The sequence below is a fragment of the Dendrobium catenatum genome, unplaced genomic scaffold (assembly GCF_001605985.2).
Source record: "Dendrobium catenatum unplaced genomic scaffold, ASM160598v2 fragScaff_scaffold_1199, whole genome shotgun sequence".
Lineage (NCBI taxonomy): Eukaryota > Viridiplantae > Streptophyta > Magnoliopsida > Asparagales > Orchidaceae > Dendrobium > Dendrobium catenatum.
Window position 1 is genome coordinate 1274413 of NW_021319661.1, and position 22161 is coordinate 1296573.

Consider the following 22161-nt stretch of genomic DNA (forward strand, 5'->3'; position numbering starts at 1 on the left):
TTCTCCAATGAGATCAGTTGCAACTTCTTGGCTTGGTTTTGGTAATTTTGGGGACAAGCCTTTCAAGTAAAAGGAGGGCTTTGGACAAATTTGATATTTATTTTAAATTATTAATATTAATTTGTATTAATTAAAAAAGTTATATTAATTCAAAAATTAAATTAATTGCAATAAAAATATTAAATAGTTAAAACATATTAATTTAAAAAATAATCTTATCAAGAATTTTATATTTTTAAATAGATGTTAATATATTTAATAATTTTAAAAAAATCTGATTAATAATTACATAAGATGTTAAATTTTGCTGAGTATACTTTAATTAGTATAATTAAAATTGATAAATATGTACTAATAAAAATTTTAAGTAAATTTAATAATTAATATTAATTGATTAAAGTATATATTAATTTAAGTGATTTATTATTTTTATTTAGTTTATGTTTTTAAAATTCATTGATCGGCAAACTCTAACATGTTTTATAAAATAAAAGTCAAAATTTTAAATCCTAAATCTAAAATTAAATTAAAACTTAAATTCATTTTTTTCTTCTTAAATGGGTTATTTTGATGGGCCTAGATTCGCCTCTTATTTTGATACATTATTTACTTTTATTTGTGATATTATAATTAATTAGACTTTTAGATTCATTTTCTTGGTCCAAGTGATGTGATACATCATTTAGTATAGATTCTACTTCTTTGTATGTTACATCAAATTAGTATTATTGTATGCTTGAATATTATGACAGTAGAGAAAAATTTAACATTTAGCGTCCAACAAAAATTTCATACACATAAATAAGTTGAGTGTAGCTTTTAAGAGACATAATTTTTATGTGAAAATCATGAAAGGAAAAAAAATATCATAGAGCTTGGCCTGATTAAAATATTTTCATAAATATGAGCCAATGACTATGAAGTTTGCTCTTTTGTGTAAATGAAGAAGATATTAATATAATTTAGTAGACATAAATTATAGAAGATAAATATGCACTAAAACAAGTAGTGAGTTGTTGAGCTATCATCATGCGGTGGTGGACTAGCTTGAATGTATTCTTACTAGTAGAGGCGGATTAATGAATGATAAGATGGACATCAAACGTTGATCGTTGATAGAAATTAAGTGATAATTGACTAGGATAGTGATCAAGTGATGTTGGGTCATTTGCTTAATCATTGTTGCTTTTATGTAGTACAACATGACATAAATGGTTGATTGACGAAGTTCAATATTAGTTATTGGTAGTCAACAAAGGACTGATTACGAGGGATGTTAACCAGTTAGCTCAATCATTTTAGTTATATAAGGGAAGAAGGATGACGTTGTTAACTAGTGAAATTATATTATTATAGAATTCAAGAGAAATTGATGAGGAACATTGGATGTTTGGTAGGATTGCATGGTCAATTTGATCATTCTTCATGTAAGAGAGGAGACTAAGAAACCAAAAAAATTGGAATAAATATTAACTAGTGGCTCAATTATCTATTATTGTTAGGCATTAGACAATATTCAATAAGAAATGAATGATGAATGACAATGTTAGAAGGCTGCTCATCCGTCCTCTTTGTTTGAGGGGATACTAAGAAACTAGGAGGATTGACACTTGATGCCTGAGGCTAGCATCATCGGATTAAGGGATGTATATCAATAGTCTATGAGGAATATTAAAGATTGGATCACATCTGGTGATTGGCATGCTAACTGCTCTTCTTATATAAAACAGATTAAATAATTTGGAAGATGGTTTATTAACATTGGGGAATGAAAGATGTAAAAAAATTTTAGATATCAATCTTGGATAGGTTTTAAACGGTAATTGATGAGGAATCTTAATTCTTTGGGGAATGGATTTAATAAAGGGTAAACCAAGGAAAATAGATGTGGAGGGTTAGTTCATGACATCAAATTATGATAGGAAGCTTTTGGTGGAAATTTTTTCTTAAGGTTTAAGTACTTATATAGGGTCAAGGAAGAAGGCTAGGTGCAATGGAGCCTAATCTTGGCCGATAGCTTTCATGTGGGGGTTTAAGTTGATATTAATAGCTTGAATATGAACAAATGGTCTTGAGAGGTGGGTATTGGGTGGTATTTAGTGAAAGATACTACATAGGTATTGTTACAGGCTAGAGTATACGTAGTCATAGAGTTAGAAAATTTTACGTCTTAATCTCACACGAATATCTAGCACACAAATAGAGTAAAAAGAAACACCATAATTTTTATGTGAAAACCCTGAAAAGGGAAAAACCATGGCATCATGCCTAGATGAAATGATTTCACTAGTGTTTGCTTAAGTTACAAGTGGTTGACTCGTCCCTGAAATTAAGGACGATCAAATTACAACTCTCGGCCGGGTTGAAATTCAGTTACAAACAGATATCAGAATTTGGTTGGTCAGACAGAACCTCAGAGTCCGCTGGCTATTGGAAAGAACTCCGGGGTCAGTCGACGGTCGGACAGAATTCCAATGTCAGTTGGCGATCAGGCAGAACTCCCGTGTCGGTCGAACGCCGGGTGAAATTCCAGCGGTGGTCGAGGAGGAGTCTCTTCATTCTCTTACTTTTTTCCCTTCTCTTCTTGCTTCCTTCCTTAATTCCGGTGTCGGATAGCTGTCGAGTGATAGTTCGATGGTAGTCGAGGAGTCTCTTCATTCTCTTCTCTTCTTGCTTGGAGTCCCCTCTCAAGAGAAATGAGGGGTCTATTTATAATTTTCTTAGAGTGACATGGCCAGTAAATAAGAGGAATATCAGAGGTAAATTATGAGTGATTTGAATGGACGGTCGATGATGAATCCCTTGATCATAAACCGTTTATTTGAGCATTTGAATGTCTTAATGATATCATAAATTGGGGATCTTGGGCTCGTTGGATTTGTCTCGTGAAGCTGCTTGATTTGACTATAAGCACTCTATATTTGGAAACTGTTTGGTAATCCAAATTATGGATTGAACCTTTCAAATGTGCTTCGGGTCATTGATTTGGACTCATATGAGCTCGGATTGAGTTGAATTTGGTATCGTTGGATTCGTATTTCTAAGATGTTCAGTTCGATTATAAGTTTGATGAAATCGGAGTTCAGATGATCCCGGATTTAATTTTTGAAGTTTCCAACCTGATTCGGCCTCGAGAATCATGCCCGATCAATATAATTTTTTGATATATCAGATATGAAAGAGGATTTAAGAAGAGGAATAATAAACATAAAAAACAACTAACTAATTCCATTGAAATTGGTTAAAGTAGACTACCAAGCTTCAAATCAAAAGAGAACAATTTTCTCTAAATTTTTTTATTATTCATAAGTTTAAATCTGTTATTATATATTTACATATCATCAATATTTATAGAAATATATGATTACCATCATTTAAAAATAAGAGAAAATTTTTGGGGATAAATGGATTAAGTGATCATTAATGGAGGAAGATGTCAAATACATTCATTAATTCATCTAATCTCTATTAAATGATTAGCATATATATTTTTTCTAAATTAAAAAGTTAAACTATCTAGATATGCTAACTTTAAATTTTAAATATTAAAATAATAAGTTCAAATTTTTTTTCTTGAGTATGTAGACATTTATAGTAGGCTTTTTTTTTTTAAAACCATCAAATATATTGGATAATAAAGAGGCCGGGTTACAACAGTAAGATGCACAACTGCAATAAAAGAAGATACACCTTCTAAGAGAAAAACCTAAACAAAATAGGGATAAACCCTACAAAGAGAGGGCTCAGTAAATTGCCGGGGCTCCAAGCATCCCCAAAGTCGAGCAAGGACCATTCAGTTAGAAGAATAAAACGCTGATCGAACCAAGCTAATTGATGAAAGCACCTAAGGTTGCCACTAGCTAGGTGAAGGGGATACGAGCCCCAGCACATCATAGCCCCGCAAACCTCCAACCAACCAAATCCGGCCGATAAGCAAATTCGAAAATTCAGAAGGGAAAAACAGAAATGAAACAAAATTATCTTCTTATACCGCCTCTACCGCAAAATTTCCCACGAGATGCAACATTGAGAGGTCTATCACGCACCAGCTTAAACTCGCTGCCAGGATCCGAGCCACCGCAGAAATCTGAATATGAATCGGAATCCGATTCATATTCAGAAGAAAAGTGCAACCCATCACCATGGGATCGAACATCCATTCCTGAAGAACCACCCAACTGGTACATCATAGCTTGCGAAGCCAAAAGATTCACAGGCATATTAACTAAATTTTGAGAATTAATCAACGTTCCTGAAGTACCACACACCTCAATAGGAGCCACAGACACACCAACATTCTGTAGCCGTTCACAACCATTTAAAACACCCAAAACCGGTGAATCACCCAACCCACCAGAAACATTCAATCTCACTTCAGAAACAGCCGCATCATCCATACCATGCAACAAAGGGGACTCGGGATCCAACTGATCCAAAACTGGAGAAGAGCCCAAAACCACACTAAATTCTGGCACCTGAACAACATGCGGAAGGCTTCCAGACATCGCACCAGGCAACCCATTAGAGTTAACATCAAACAACTGGACAGAGCCTCCCTCAACAACAGGGGAAACAAACAAAGAAAATGCAGTCGGTAAAACTTTAGGTATATTCTCAATATTAGCAAGCTCACCCCCCAAAACCTCCACAACAGTAGGATCAGAATTCGAAATAACATTATCACACATTGAGGGGGTAAATTAGCTAAAGGGCTTGAAGAAACATTCGGGATAATAGACGCAACAGGACGACAATTTCCCAAGGAATGCCCAATACATTTGCAACCCGCACAGAACTGAGGAAACTCATCAAAAACTACCTCTTGAACGTAACCTAAAGCTTCTGAACCTAACCAAACTTGTTTAGGGTAAGTGTTGGTAATGTCTAGCTCAACCAACACCCGAGCATTGGACGGGCGGGTACCGACAGCTGTGGCTTCATCAATTTTCAAGGGCTTGCCAAACAATTTTCCAAGCCCAAATAGAATTCAAGGAGCGAAGAAATGAGGCCGAAGACGAGGAAACGAAATCAATATCGGGATAACCGGCGATTCAACACCGATATCCAAACTAGGAGACCACTTCGTTAATTTCATATAGCAGTTATAGACAAGGTAAGAGCGGTGACAGAACACCTTACAATAATCTAGATCATTAGAAAGCTTGATCAGAATATGAGAGGGGTCCAGAACAGTGACAGAAACCTCACTTTTAAGCTTTAAATTGAAAAAAAAAAATTACGAATAGCTTCTAGAGAAGGCCTTTTGGAGGGGAAAAAGCCAACTAATGAGAACTGAAAAGGGGCGGCCAGCTCGTTGATTTCATCATCGAAAATCCACAAAGAAGGTAATCCATGGAAGGTCGAAGCATGCAAATCCGAAAAAGAATTCTTGGAACCAGCAAGTGCTTCAAGAAAAGAACTTGAGTGAGAACCCCCACCGAAAAATCCAGGGTCCTGGAGCTTAGCACTCGGCATACCGGCACAGCCGGCGAAAACCGAAAACAAAACCAACCAAAAAACTACTCCAAATACAAGAGGAAGAAGGAAAATGAGAAAACTTTCCTGATGCGAGGAGGACGCCGGGAGAAAACCCCCCGCGGGGCGAGGGAGCACCCGGAGCAAAAAACCCTAGTGGAGCGGCGGATGATTTCTAATTAGTTGTATTAGCTATGCATTTATAGTAGGCTTTGATTGAGCTCTTGCTTCAGTACTTTATTGAGTTCTTATTTGGACTATCATAATATTGGACATTAAATTTCACTTTTTAAATTCAATTGACGTCCATAATTGATTAATCCTATTTAGACTCGAACCAAAAATTTATTGTTTTTGTTATGTTCGTCCTTAATTTTGCATATCCTAATTTATTGACTATAAATTTGTTGAAAATGAAGTTCAAATAATCTTATAATTAATTGCTCAAGTTTTTTTTCAGATGTTTTGAGACTTGAAATTTGCATCAAAATTTATGATCAATAAAATTAATTTTTATTGTCGGCATATCAAATTTAGTAATGTCTTGATTTATGTATTAACACATATTCATCAACAATGACAAGAAATTAAATGTGCTTCATCAAATTCCAAATTTAACTCAGAAATTTGCATCAGAAGAAGAAAACTCAAAAATAATTCTTATATTTTATTTTCAATTATTTTAATAAACTTTCTCCATTACATTATAATTAATAAATTACAATTTTCTACCTTAAAAAAATGAATCATACACATATTTGATATTTGATGCCTTAGTCACAGTGAACGTACAACATTGTCGATTTGGAGAAATTATTTTGTGTGGCGACTATACGCATAGCGTTGTCCGGAAACCAATCAGAATGCTCCACGTCAGCGTTACCGAGCAGTACGGAGCCATGGTACCGAGCAAAGGGGTGACGTAGCGCATTCTGGTTGATCTCCGGACGACATTCAGCATCCGCACAGAATAATTAATTGTCAATTTGACATGAGAGTAGATGGCCAAAAGAACCCAGTTCTCTTGGAGAAAAAATATAAATCACGCTTCTTATTTGTTTCTCTTGGAGAGATGTAGCTACTTGTTCAAGCAAGGAACCTTGAAAGGCCAATCTTATGTCCAAATAATTTAACATCTTCCTTGATTTGCTGCTTATATTCCATGAAGGTGAAAGATCTATAAATAGATGGAGATTTCTTGCTATGAATGATGGTTTCATACGATGGACATAATTGAAAGGCAATGGAGAATCTCTCTATTTCTAAATTTGCCATTACTCTATGTCGCACACTTCTGTACACATCATTACTCCATGCCTGAAATGTATAAAAATTACACCAAATAAGCCAACCCATTTTTTTTAACTTAAAAAAACAAGAAAAAAAAATCATAATATCTAATACATTGAACACCTCATGCATGTCATATACAAGGGCAAATTGTGTAGTGGTAATTGAAACTCTTAGTATACTAAGTGTTATTTATAATCTGCCTCATCCCGAATTTTAATTTTTGCTCCTAGCCTAAACATTTTTTCAAGCAAATTGCCACTCAAAAATCAGAAATTCTCTTGGTCACCCACTATTTTCATCTAATTATGTTAATTTTTTCTAACACAAACAAACAAATATGTGAAAAACGATTACGCGCAAAATAATTTATTTTTGCACCCTTATATATATATATATATATATATAAATTTTTCGCTGGCCCCCTAAGAACTAAAGCCGGTTCCAAGTTCTACCCCTGCATCTATATATAAATATATATTGGTTAAAACCCATCAAAGGACCTACGTGTTAGTTCATCATATATACTATACAGTTCTTATAGGGATAAAATGCTATCTCCTCAAATAGCTACAACAAAGATTTAAAAAAAAAAAAACCTAATGAATTGAATATAAAAAATATTGAATATTAAGTATCCTTATATTGTAACATAATCTTTTACCAACTATACCAAAATAGCTACAAATTTATAAAATATATATGCTGCCATTGTCTAACAACATTATTTAAAAGCTTGTAGCAGCGAAGAAAACAAGTTAGGTCTCCTTTGGTTGCTTGAGGAATATTGATAGTATATGTTATGACGTGTATTATAAGGTTAGAAATTAAATACAGTAACAAAATGCATAAAATACCTGAAATAAGTCACCAATATTGACTATAAGAGCACTGGAATTAGGCTTAACAGTGATCCATCTTCCTCCTTTCAACAACTGCAACCCACCAACTTGATCTTGATAAACTATTGTGAGAAAATCGGTATCGGTGTGAGGAACCAACCCGAAAACTCCTTTCGGTATCGGACATGGAGGGTAGCGATTAAGCCTCAAATAGCATGAGCTGGGTTTACAATGCTCTTCTATGTAATCAATGTTTCTTCTTCCTTCTTTCCCTTCAAATCCTTCTGCTAATATCCCTGCAAGCTCGTATGAAAGCTGAGCCACTCTCGTCGCATATTCGTCTATCACACGCCTGCATTAAAGTAATAGAAACAGGGATGAAGCACAGTGTAGGTTCGTGAGAAGCAAGAGGCGGATAACTTAATGGGGATGAAAGTCGGTGCAGATCTTCGGAATAAATGCATTTGAATCCAGACCCGTTGACCCGAGCCGACAATTAATGCATGCAAGATGCCGTACCTGGCCCTGAGCTTGGTCGGTGCCGCTGATGGCGTCATAGGGATATGATACGCTTCGGACCAGGATAATTGGCTGAGAGAAGTGGCCGTCGGCGTGCCCCACGTGTAACAGTACCCTGCGGCGAAGTCGAGCAGCTTCCCCTTCTCCTTCTCTGCGAAGGGTTGTCGAAACAGGTTAGCCTGCACCTTCCGAAGGCGGTCCAGAAGCTCAGGCGGCACGCCATGGCCGACAACCTGGAATAGGATTAATCAGGATTTAAAATAAAAATATTAAATTTATATAATAAGATCATTATGTAATTAACCTGAAAGAAGCCCCATTCGGCGGCGGCCAAACGAATCTCAGCCTTGCATTCCTCGGGTTCGAGGATTAGACGGCTGAGTTCGATGAGTGGGAGGTCGATGACGGCATCCTTCTCCGGTGGAGGAGGAGGGAGCGGCGGCGGAGGAGGAGGACCACGGTCATCGATGAGAAGCTTGTAGGTTCTTAGAAATGGAGGGTTGGGATCCCCGGAGACCATGGACCTGTTGTGCTGTTGAGATTAGTCAAATGAAATTTGGCTAACAGGGAACAACGTGCGGAAGTATGAATGATAGGGAAGCACGGCGAGGAGTTTTTCACTTTTTCTTGTCTCATATTATTTTATAAAGAGAGTTGTTCATCTGGTTACCGGTGATAAGCCGGTGAAAAGAGTGGCGGCCCCGGTATGAATAGGAGTGTCAATTTTTTATACGACCCAAACTCCGGTTTTGGGTCGACCGGTTTGTGAATCAGGTCGGGTTTGTGTTGACATGGAAACCTGAAAATAACCGGGAAAGGGTATGTCCGCGTCGAGCGTGCGTGCTCGGCTATCGGCATCACCTGATGCGTCGAGTCTCTTCGGGTGCATTGCCCGACAGATCGAGTCGATTCGTGCCGCTGCTATTGTGTCATCGTTGCCGCTACGCTGGCTTTGAATCAGAACTAGAAGTAGCGACTTGCAACGAGAGCTCAGCTCACGCCTTTCAGCCAAATCTCATAAATCCGGCTCGAGTCGTGTTAACTCGGCAACCCGCACGGATCGGGCCCGAGTTGAAATAGCTGATCCGTTTGCAAAAACGGGCCAGATTCAGGTTGACCTCTTTATAATTGGGTTAACTCGGATCCGACCCGAACCTAACTTGTCGACCCGAATTGACACCGTTAGATATGAAGGAAAAACTTTGGGTTAGGACACTGTGCCTAAGTTGTGATTATAATCCATCTAAAAATTACTGAATTTTTTATAGTTAAATTTAATATAAAAATTTTAATTAGAAATTATATTATATTTATTTAAAATAATTAATTAATTATAATAATTTCAAGATTGCTCACGCTTAAGAATTTAAGGTTTATTTAGTACACTTTTTTTAATACTTTGTTTTTCATATGACAATCACACTACTATTTTTTATTTCTTTCAAAATTTTTTATTTTAGAAAGTTATTTTATACAACTTAAAAAAAATCTTCTTAATAATTTTACATCCAACTTAAAAAAAAAAAAAAGAAATAGTCCCAAACGTTAATTAGTTAATTTAAATAAGCTAATTACTTAAACTAAATTAATTAATTAGTTAATTTAACTTATTTATTTTAAATTAGTTAATTATTTTAGTTAATTAGTAAATTAAATGATTAGTTAATTTAAATTAGTTAATTCGTTAATTTTTAATTATAATTTTATGATTATTTCTCAAAAAATTTAAAATCCATAAAAAAATTTATCGAAATTTTTTCACTGGAAATTTCTTAGAAGTCCATCGAAAATCTGTTGGAAATCATTCGAAAAATCTCGGTAGAATTTATGAAGTAAAATTTTCATTAGTAATTTACATTTTTCCTTGGTCAAAACATTCAAATTCTAAAATGGTCATTATCATATGAGATGGTCGCCAGATTAGTAACATTTTTTTTTAAAAGATGTTTGATACTGTAAGTTTTCTGAGCTCAAAATTCCGTTTATTATACAATAAAAATAGAATCGAGAATCATTCATATGCGTTGAAATATTCTCATTCAGAAATTTTTCATAAAAAATAAAAAATAATAATATTTTATTTGCATGTTCTATGATTAAATCATTAATAATTTGATAAAAAATTTTAAATAAATTAGTAAGTGTTAAACCGTTATAGTAGGTCATAAAAAATGTTACGAAAGTCTAATTTATTAGTAATGGTAAATCATCTTTATTTATTGGTTTGAGAGCTTTGACTTTCAGTTAATATATTTTTGATTTCAAGTCTTACATATGTGATGTATGCATGAATCCTAATTGACCTAAATGTTTAATTTGTCATATATGAAATGATCAACTGTTTAATAATGTCTTCAAATGGGGAAATTATTGGGTCAGGTCATCGGACATGTTCGGAGCCCAATGAAAATGCGTCACATCACCACCTACTCGGTACTGAGCTCGGGACTGAGCAGTACCAAGTACCGAGCAGTCTCAGTACTGCTCAGTACCGAGCTCAGTACTGCTCGGTACTCAGTACTTCACAGCACCGAGTTCAGTACTGCTCAGTACTGTGAATACCGAACGTAAGCTGTGTCGGATGACCTAATTAAACCAATAATTTTCCCTTCAAATGAGGAACAAATCATACCAGCTTATAGAAGAGGAATTGAAGAAAGAAGAAGATTTCGACGGTGCCCCTAAGTTAAGTATAACAACAACAGCTACAACTGTGACCTAAGGGTATGCGATAAACGACTGAAGAAAAAACAGGAAGATTTAGTTCCAGGAAACTAATTACTACAACTTTTTTCTTTCTCTCTTCAGTCACCATCGACTGAACTTGACGTGGACGCACAGTTAAGTACTCAAAATTGAACTGTGTATATATTTATATATCTGCAATGATTCCCTTATAAGGCTTTCCCAGCACGCTCTTATCTAGGATTCTAAGATAAGGTAGCCGTTAAACTCTCTTATCCGGCCTTTGTTTTATTAAGTTTTTCAACATACATACACAGTTGACCAGCACTCTCTTTCTCTTCAGTCACCTACGAGTATCTATATGCTCTTATCCTCGATCTCTCTTGCGGTGCGACTCAGCATAAAAAAAATAACTACAGGTCCTGAACTTGTGGGACTGGTTGTTGGTAGGCTCGTCGAGGGATTAGTTATGCCGCCAAGCGCCTCCCAAGGAGGATGACAATGGATAGATACCTCCGTTTCAAAAAAAAAAAAGTTTTTCAATATATTTTTGCATGATATTTGTGTTGACCATCCACATCGACGCATGTTTAATACCTTCTAAATTAATATTTTTTTGAAGATAATTGTGTTTGCAATTGTTTTATATATATACGTTTACCATTGTTGACAATTCAGTACATTAACTATAATATTATCCAGCTTTTTTTGACTCAAAACCATGCACTACTTCACATTAATCCTTTCAAATAAGTTATTAAATAGGACAAATTAATTGATCATATTGACTGAGATATATTGATCTTTGTAGATGGCTTAAACATTTAATATTAAGCAATTTAAGATAAAATTTAAAATTAAATTAGAAAAGAGAGTGCCTAATTAATTAAGGTCCACCACAAATAATTGTTAGTGAAGTGGACAAATTAAGAGAGTTGAAGAAGTTAGGCGAGCCTGATATAGCCGTAATTAATTAAATTAATTTTGTAATTAAAAGAAGCCTCAAGTCTAAGATGGATAAATCAGTTGTATTTTGAAATTGATATGTTTTTCGATTATATATATATATATATATGACATGTGACTAAATTCAATGCATGAGTGGCACCCAAGTCAAATAATTTTGATTGATTATGCTCTAATTTTATTTGAATTGTGATATTTCATTCTTACATTTTGGTAAAAAATTGTAATTTACTATATTTGTTAGATTGAATATTTAATAATCTTTTGTTAAGATCCAACAAAATTTAATAGAAGTTTGGGCCATATTTGTTAGATTTATGTGGAATCTGATTGTGTCGATCAATTAAATTGCACTACTGACTCAGACCTTAATTTCATCAACTGAGTCAATGATCAGATTCGTAGGGTTCAAAGGGGGCAATATGTCTCTTGCTCAAAGGTTCTAAGGCGATGCCCACAAACTTTTTTTTTCTTATTCATAAAAGTCCCTAGCAGTATAAATCAAGTGCCAAGGCATTGTAGAACCCTTCTAGGATAGAGAGTACAACGCCACAACCTCGTAGTTCCATTACCAAAATTCTATAGTTTACAATGCCAAGACGTTGCAAGATAGAGAAGTCAATGCCGATGCATATTATAATTAAAGTACAATGTTGCAGAGCTGCTAGTCAGCTTGAGTAATTTTTTTGCTTGTTCCTCTTATTTTTCTCGAAAAGTTGCATCATTTGGTGTAATAGAAAAGCTCTCTTTTTATGTTCCAGAGGGTAGAACGGTGTGAGAAGTACTGAAGGAAGACAAGGAGAGAGTGAGAGAAGAGTGGTCGATAGGGGTGTCAAAATTTGACACAACACGAAAATTCAACCCGGAAAATCCGGGTTGGACCCGACTCGATTTCAAAATTGGTCGGGTTCAGGTTCCCGGATTCGACCCGTTTGAAAAACAGGTCTGATTCGGGTTGACCAGGCGGACCCGTGAACCCGTTTAATTTGAACTGCCCCCACTGCCCCGCCTGCCCGCGCCTTGCCCGGTCAACCCTCCCAGCCGCGCACCCTCGCTCGCCCGAGTGCGCACTTTGCGTTTGCCCGCGCTCACACCCGCGCACGCCCGTGCGGGCACGCTTGCCAGCGCTCGCCGCTCGCATCGTCCTAGCACACGCACGAACCTGCTCGCTCCCGCGTGCGCCCGCTCTAGCCCGACCGTGTCCGGGCGTTTCGGGTACCGTGTCGAGTCGGGTCCGGTTTCAGATTTCCGACCCGTTTCTCAACCCGGGTCTGGTTAGGGTCGACCCGTTTGAACCCGGGTCAGTTCCGGATTCGACCCGAACCCGACCCGTGATCCGAAATTAACACCCCTAGTGGTCGATATAATTTCTCATTTTTATAGTTGATTTATGGGTATGGTACTATAGCTCTCTGTGGTATTTCCATGTTAAATCTTAGTTCCCATTTCCATTGTTTTTAATTTCCCTTATTTATTTTTTGTTGTGTGGTTTTATTCCTAACAAAGTGCCATTACTAATATGCGCAATTACTGTAGCATTCAATAAATTGGGCTCAACAGAAAAAGAAAGATGATAGAGAGTTAAGAGTTAAATAATAGTTACTAAAATTATAAAAGTTCTTCTTTCTAATTTGATTAAATTAGTGGGACTTTTATGCATTTCTTCATAAAAGTGTCTCCTCCCGGCCTGCTATTAATAATTTAATATTAAGAGCTAGTCAACCTCACATCACCAATTATTACCTGCAGTCAACCCCACATAACGTTGTGACACATGCCCATCTACTCCATCTCAGACCCAAATCATTCCTACGTGGCAGCCACTGAAACCAAAAGTACAAAACTATCTTGCACCCTAAATTGCATTAGATCTCTACTAACAGAGTGACCAGACAACTACAAGTGATGGTCTATCTTTCTGTCAAAGCTGAGTACTATATAGCAATTCAATGTTGTTGACAGAAGCAATGGTATCTTCCATAGGAATCTCAGAGGGCATAGTTTTTTTTTTATATATTTAGGTTAATTAAGACAAATTCATACACAAAATGCATACACAAAGACTCGAATTCAAGACCTCTTAATTGAAAGTCTAAGTTCTTAACCTACAGATCGAACAAGATAAGCTGTGTTAGAAGGCATAATTACTTGCATCAAACTACATATGTGACCTAAATTAAACATTATGCTTTATTTCATCCATAATATAAAAATAAAAATTACATTACTCTATACACAGGGTATATATGTGAAATTATTATGTGAGGATGCGGGCGCTGTTCGGAGGCGAATTAGAACGCGTTGTATCACTCATTTGCTATGTACTGGGTGATATTGAGTGTTTTGATTCGCTTCCGAACGGTCTGATGTCCGCACATAATAATTTCTTGGGTATATATATATATACTATTACGTATAGGAAATATGACTGAGTGACGAGGTTGACAAGAAACTTACCTGCAAACGATAAATGCGTGAATAATTCTGTATCTGTGGCCTTGATGAAGAAGAAGAGATACTGCAAATGAGATATATATGAAGATTCTATATATAGAGAGAAAGAGAAATGAGAGAGAGAGAGAGAGAGAGAGAGAGAGAGAGAGAGAGAGAGAGAGAGAGAGAGAGAGAGTTGGCAGACATTAATTGTTGATTAACAACTTCTGGTCACAGAGAAGAACACGTTTATGGAGGAGCTGTAGTGGGAAGAATGTGAGATTTCTGAGAAGGAGATATACATATAGTGATATGAAATATTGTGAGAAACCGACAATGTAATGATCAATTCAAATTAGCAATTCAGAATTACGAGTTTGCACTCAATGCCCTCAAAAATATCTCTTGGGGTAATGTAGATCTGAATTGAACTGAAATCTAAATACTAAAATGTATCCTTTTTTAAATTTGTAAATTTTGCAGTGATAAATATAATATATATATTATAAGTTTGCATTAAAATTGTTTAGAATTTTGTTTTTGTTTAGTTTTTATCGCTATGATGTATGGTACATATATTAATTCCAACTGCAATAATAGTGGCCCAAAGCAATTTTTTGCCGACATAAGGTTTTTATTTAATATATAACAGTTTAAGACCAGGAGATATAGATTGTAACATCCCAACTTTGAAGGGCAAATATGCAAATATGATAGAACAGTGACGTTAGGTGACCTCTGCAGGTCACATGACTACCACTGCTGCATCTCTGCATGAATTACAGTTCTCTTCTCCATCTTCTTCTTCTTCTTCTCTCTCTTCCCCTCTGTGTGTTGCATACATGCATGCACTTGCATGACATGCATGCATGGTCGCATGTCAGCCTCACGGTCATTGAATGTGGAGGGAGAGGAGGAGAACACGTCAGCAAGACTCGTGGGCTTCTGCGAAGCCTAGCATTGAGGTCGGCATATAAAGCTGGTACCTTCCACAACCAGTTACTTTGTTTGTTGGATTCCCGGAATCCAAGTGTTTAATCGATCTCCAAAAGCTAGAAAGGACTGAGAGAGAAGGGGACCAAGCGGACCACTGGGTCGATACTTAACATAATGGCCGGTCCCAACCTTTTCTTCCTACCTTTAAGTTTTTATTGGTGATGAGGTTTGTTTTCAGCCACTCCTTGCATTGTAAGGGTCGGTGAAAGAGTGGAATTATTATTATTGTTGTTATTATTTGGAGTCATGACCATACTAATAAACATAATTTCATCTATTATTAGTGGAGAATCCCGTGTAAAAATATTTTTATTTTATTGTAAAATTTACAAGAAGGGTAATTTTAAGATTTTGCCCCCCTCTAAAAAAAAATTTCACCCTTACCTGCCCAATTTTCTCCCTCTTCCAACTCCGACGACCAATCTCGGCTTCGACGGCCATTCGCGGCTTCCGTGACAAAACCATCAAGCTTGGGATATTAGAAAGGTTAGTTTCTTCTCCTAAAAATTAGAAAGGCAATGCATGCTCTCACCTTTCATAGGATTGGATGGTTCTTCAAGATGTTTATCACTTAGTTATATTCACCAACTTAATGTTCAACTCTTTTAGCTAATCTGCAAATGAAGTTGGTTGTTATTGCTTTCTCTGCTTTGTTATAATAATTATTTATGATGAATATAACATGGAGATGAACATGAAATTGGCTGTTATTGTTTTCTACTGATTTGGTTTCGACAGAAATTAACTCATGCCGTTGTTCTGTGTGATATTTGTATAAAATTTGGACATTAAACTCTCAATTTCTCCACTGCCGCAAATGTTTTGGCATATAACAAATCTAATTATTATGTAAGAATTTATGTAAATTAGTCTCAAATTTAAAAACTACTACCTTATGTAATAAACTTGATAAATCATAAAAAATTTATGTTGAATGGGAACGGATTTCAAGGAAAAACTAAGTTAGAAACTTCAAAAATTAAATCGGAGATCGTCTGAATTACGATTTCAGCAAACTTATAATCAAACTGAAGTCTCGAGAATATGAACCCAACGACACCAAATTCGACTCAATCCGAGCCTAAATGGGTCCAAATCGAAGACCTAAAGTGCATTTGAAAGGTTCAAATCATAATATGGATTACCAAACAATTTTCGAACATACCATGCTTATAGTCGGTTCGAGCAGCTCGACATGACAAACCCAACAAGCCCAAGATCGTCAAATTCTAATATCACTAAGACATTTATATGCCAAATAAACGATTTATGATCTAGGGAATACAAATTGGCCGCTGTCCATTCAAATCACTCCCTAACTACCTTTGATCTCCCTCCTATTTACTGGCCATTCCATTTTTAAAAAAAAAATTATAAATAGACACATTATTTCTCATTGGGGGTGAGAAAGAGACCCAAGCAAAAAAGAGAAGGAAGTAGACTGGGAGAGGAAGAAGAGAAATCTAAGATCTGTCTTGTCACCAAGCTCCTCCTCGACCACCGCTTGGAATTTTGTCGGCCACCGCCAGTTGTCAGACTTCTGTCAGGCTTCTACCTGACGCCAGACTTCCGCTCATCTCCAGACTTGGACTTCCACTCGGCTTCTAATTATTGTTGGACTTCCACCAGACAATGATCATTCTGACCTCTATCGTCAGACTACGATCTTTTCAATAGCATCTCAAACTCTTAACTATCGAGATATTGTCTTTTTTGGTCTAAGAGGCTCATAGTTTTATTATATTAGTGTAACTTCACAGTAGGTCACCCATCCTAAAATTATTCTAAGATGAGCACGCTTAAATGTGGAGTTTCTAAATAAATTCTAACCGTTACACCAAAAGGCGCATCGATGTTTAAGAGTTTAACTTCTTTTACTTAAAAAGTTTCACATTTCCAACCTCTGTCGCTAGCTGACTACGGTCTTTCCGTCCTCCGTCGTTAGACAACGATCTTTCTGATCTCTGTCGCAAGTCGATAACGATCTTTCCAACATCCATCGCCCACTAATTACAATCCTCCCTACCTCCTATGCAACTAAGGCCTCGTTTGAGACCTCTTTCTTACTGGTTCTTAGAGAAATTTTTTAGTAATAAAATTAAATTTTTGTATTAGAAAGCCGTTTTAAGCAGTAAGAAAGCCGCCCCAAACGAAACCTAAGACGACTTGAATTTTAGCTTATTCTAAGGATAAAGAATCTATACATAAATATCTGAGTTACGTAATATTTTTTTATCAATAAAATTTACTATTCAAATTTACAATCTTGCATGAACTTACTGATGTGGGATTCCTTCAAGTTATATAATTAGGTTCAAATTGAATTTACTGTAACCGCACGGCTAACCGCGCGGTACAGCGCGCAGTCGCGCCGTTTCGAACGCGACGCGCGGTTCGGCCGCCAACGCGTGTCCTGGCCCGATTTTTGGCCCGGACGGTCCGATTCGGACGTTTTTGGGGCCCCCGGACACGTTTTTGACGTTATGGACTCAATTTCGATGCTTTCAGAGCTCAATCGAGCCTATATGTTCAAGTTCGAGCAAGCTATTAATTTTTGGAACACAATTTTTTGATATTCAACCAACGTAAAATTTTGGAACAAGTATTTTCGGACTTCTGGAGCTTCGACGTCCAAAAATAGGGGGGCAACTGATACGTCATCATGAAATTATATTGATCGAGCACGAATCTCGAGGCAAAACCCAACCTGGAAACTTTAAAAATTAAATCCGGGAGCACTCGAACTCCGATTTCAGCAAGGTTATAGTCAAACTGAGCGTCTCAAAAATACGAACCCAACGACACCAAGTTCAACCCAATCCGAGCCCAAATGGGTCCGAATCATGGACCCGAAGCGCTATTGGAAGTTTCAAACCGCAATTTGAGGTACCAAAGGTCTCCGATTTTAACGAGCTTATACTCGAATCGAACGGCTCGACGAGACAAATCCAACGAGCCCAAGATCACCAAATTCCGACATCACTAAGGCCCACGAATGACCAACGAATGGTGCACGAACGTAGGATTCAATATCGGCCGTCCATTCGACCACTCCCTATTCGTCCCTGATCTCACGTCTATTTACGGGCCATGCCACTCCATAAAATATATAAATATAGCCCTCATTTCTCATGAGAGGGGATCCAAGCAAGAAGAGAAAAGGAGAAGAGAAGGAAAAGGAGGAAGAAGCTCCTCCTCGACCACCGCAGGAGCCTCGTCGGACCACCGCAGGAGCCTCGTCAGACCACCGACGGAGCCTCGCCGGACCACCGCCGCAGTTTCGCCGCACCACCATCTTAAGGCCTGACATTCAATCCCTACGTCCTACTGAAGACCCAACGTCCTGCTTAAGGCCTGACATTCATTCCCTACGTCCTACTGAAGACCTGACGTCCTGCTTAAGGCCCGACATTCAGACCCGACATCCAGCTGAAGACCCGACGTCCTGCTTAAGGCCCGACGTTCAGCCCCTACGTCCTACTGAAGACCCGACGTCCTGCTTAAGGCCCGACGTTCAGTCCCTACGTCCTACTGAAGACCCGACGTCCTGCTTAAGGCCCGACATTCAGACCCAACATCCAGCTGAAGACCCGACGTCCTGCTTAAGGCCCAACATTCAGACCCCGGTCTCCTGCCGACTACGGTCTTTCCGACCTCCGTCGCTTACTATGGTCCTTCCGACCTCCATCAACAGACAACGGTCTTTCTGACCCCGGTCTCCTGCCGACTATGATCCTTCCCGACCTCCGTCGCCTACTATGGTCCTTCCGACCTCCATCAACAGACAACGGTCTTTCTGACCCCGGTCTCCTGCCGACTACGGTCCTTCTGACCTCTATCGCCTACTATGGTCCTTATGACCTCCATCAACATACAACGGTCTTTCAGACCCCAGTCTCCTGTCGACTACGGTCTTCCCGACCTCCGTCTCCTACTATGGTCATTCCGACCTCCATTAACAGACAACGGTCTTTCTGACCCTGGTCTCCTGCCGACTACGGTCCTTCCGACCAAACGAACATGTATATGTAACTCCTGCCATGTAATGCAATCTATATGATATACATTTGCTACATCAATCCAAGGCCTTCTCCTAAGGAAGGGCCTCATTTGTAATCGACTACAAATATTAGTGGATTCATTCAAACTGGGCCAGGCCCCATGGTTTTCCCCCCTTTTAGGGGTTTTCCACGTAAAAAACTATGGTGTCTTTTATGAATGCTACACCCTCTCACTTATCTAATTGTGTGTTCGATCTTCGTACAATGCTAAGACATTAAACTATATTTCTCTATCGCCGTGAATACTTCAGGACGCAACAACAATAAAAAAATGATTGAATTTAATTGATGTTGAGTTTACTTATATGTGCTTTTAAGGATTAGATACATAAGCTCAAATTCTTTGGGAAGCTATCGGATCAGGCAAAATGGTCCTGTGGTTTGTATATCATATTGAAGCAATAAAAAACTGAGACAAACAGCCACCAAATTTCAACAAAGATGAAGCAGAGGGAGAGGAGACAAAAAATGAGGAAGAGTAAACTGGTCATAACCTGTTATTGTAAAAAGTTCATAATTTCTTATTATTATTTACCATTAATTGAACTTCTGATGTAATAGATTAATTGATTATGATTTATATTAATATTTATGCCTTTTTATTGTTATATACTGAACTGTGCGCAGTTTAATTATAATGAATATACTATCATGAAACACTTATTTTTATGTAGTAAAGTTGTATTGAAACTACTTATGATTAATCCCTCCTTCATTTGATCTCTCTCTCTTTATTTATTTATTTATTTATTGAGATAAAATTCATTATCGGGCCTACGTGTTAATTTTAAAAAATGTTACAATTTCCTTAGAAGGGACCTAATGCTCAATTCCGCTCTAGAGAACTACATTGAAAATGAACAAAAAAAATCCTAAGAGCCAAAGATCTCATCCAATTACAATTGAACCAAAAAACCTAATAAAATAAACTCGGGAGGCCCAGAACCATCACCTAAAGGGAGAGATCGATGGGAGATATATCGTGAAAGAACAACTGATCATTGCGAAAGGAACGGAAACCTGCACACAAAAAAACAACAAAGAAATAAGGCAAAACTAATAATGAATCAACCATCAGTAAAAGAGACAACCTGAAACAACAAAAGGATACTAGTTCGAACAAAAGGAAAAAGGGAGTAGTAGCCTTCACAATTTAAAAGAAACAAGAAACAATAGTAGAGAACCAAGAGTATACAAGCCCAAAAAATATATTAGAGACAACACAACAGTTGAGCGAGGTTTAGCTGGAAGGAGCAACCACCGAGATGGGTGATGTGGGGGATCGTCGTTGGAAGAAGAGGATGCTTGAAGGATTTCTAAGAACAAGATAACTAACCAAAGCTCAAAGGCTTAAATGAGAATTCTATTCATCAATAATACCTTTCCTACTACAATATTGCATACATATATAAACTATCTATAGAATATTCTAGAAAATCTTTTAACAAACTATAGTAATGTAGTCCTAAGGAACACTTAAGCTATAATGTTCCACATCATTGGGCATAACAAATACAATCAAAGCGATAGAGGAGTCTAAGCAATGGAACCAATCAAGAAAACAATAAACCAACCATCAAGAAAGGAATATTAAACTAAACAATAGAATAACACAAACACATGAAATGATGCGACAAAAGAATGCACTACAGGAAACATAAGGCAGCCCAGCTGCATCCAACATAACACTTCCTTTAAGGAAATGAGGGGCATTCGAGATGACAAAAGATATAGGATCATTACTAAGAGATCCAATCTTAGCCAAGTAAGTAGCACAACCATTACCAACCTTCATGATGGGAGAAATTCTGAATACAAAATTATGATGCATAACCAAAATTTTTTTGCAGAATATATATAGATATTAACACTATTCACTCCCTTTTCTTCATTTGATCTCTTGCATCAATGTGACTTGAGGTCCAATTTATAACTTAAAATGGTTTAAAGCCAATAATTTTCCTGGAGTTTTGGTCTTAAAATGCAAGTTTCAATTCAAATAGTAAAAAACTTAGCAAAAGTTATCAAATGTTCATCATTTTTTGTTTGAGTCAACAACAACAACAACAACATTATTAAGTCTTTATCCTACTATGTAGCTAGGGTCAGCTGCATGAATCTTTTTCTCTATTATGTCATGCTAAGAGTTAACTTCTTATTTAAATCTAATAAAAATTCATTTCTAATACTTTATACAAAATCTTTTTTGAGGTCTATCGATCTCAATCTTTCTTAATATAGGCTGGATCTAATACATTTACTCTTATAACTAGGTCATCAAAAGGTTGACGTTTTATGTGACCAAACCATGCTTGACGACTCTCTCTAATTTTATCTGCCACATAAACTACTCCAACCTTTCACATATATACATGTTTCACATTTTTTCTCTAAATATAAATCCACACATCCACCTAATTAAGCATCCTCATTTCTATGTACAACCCTTATTTATATTTTTTAAAAAAAGCAAGAAAATAGAAAATAGAAAATAAAACAACTAGAGGTAATATATATATATATATACACACGCTTGAAAATTTGCTCATAAAAAAAAAGGTTGCATGTATTGGCTTAATTCTACTTCCTTATGTTTTTATCTGTTTGCTAATTACAAAATATGATAGTACACAACCATTTATTAACCTGCTATATATATATATATTTTAAATTAGCATAATTAGATAGGAAATAATACCGTTGCTTCTTTTTAGGAATATTTTGTGTTTTAATTCTCCAAAGAAAAAAAAAGTATCATTGATTTTCAAAAATTTCTGCAGCGGAAAGAGGCATTTTTTTAAAAAAGAAATAAAGTTACTTTCCCCACAATAATTTTACAATCAACTTTATAAAATCATGCATTCATCCCAAACAAACCTTATGTAGAACCTAAG

The 22161-nt window shown here is 36.7% G+C and overlaps 1 protein-coding gene across 1 annotated transcript; it reads right to left on the reverse strand.

Annotated features, from left to right (window-relative positions):
- Positions 1-6250: 6250 nt before the first annotated feature.
- On the reverse strand, positions 6251-14288 carry LOC110106584 (gibberellin 2-beta-dioxygenase 8-like). Its single transcript, XM_028699011.1, has 5 exons — positions 14235-14288; positions 8431-8650; positions 8127-8359; positions 7623-7959; positions 6251-6792 (listed from the first exon to the last, which is right to left on the reverse strand). Exons 2-5 carry the CDS (start codon positions 8644-8646, stop codon positions 6562-6564), a joined length of 1017 nt encoding a protein of 338 aa, XP_028554844.1. The 5' UTR covers positions 8647-8650; positions 14235-14288; the 3' UTR covers positions 6251-6561.
- Positions 14289-22161: the final 7873 nt, after the last annotated feature.

Coding starts and splice junctions, on each gene's coding strand:
- LOC110106584 (XM_028699011.1), bottom strand. CDS start 8,646: ATGGTCTCCGGGGATCCCAACCCTCCATTTCTAAGAACCTACAAGCTT. Junction 7,960..8,126: donor CCGACCAAGCTCAGGGCCAG/GTACGGCATCTT, acceptor ACTTTAATGCAG/GCGTGTGATAGACGAATATG. Junction 6,793..7,622: donor ATATTGGTGACTTATTTCAG/GTATTTTATGCA, acceptor TATACATTTCAG/GCATGGAGTAATGATGTGTA.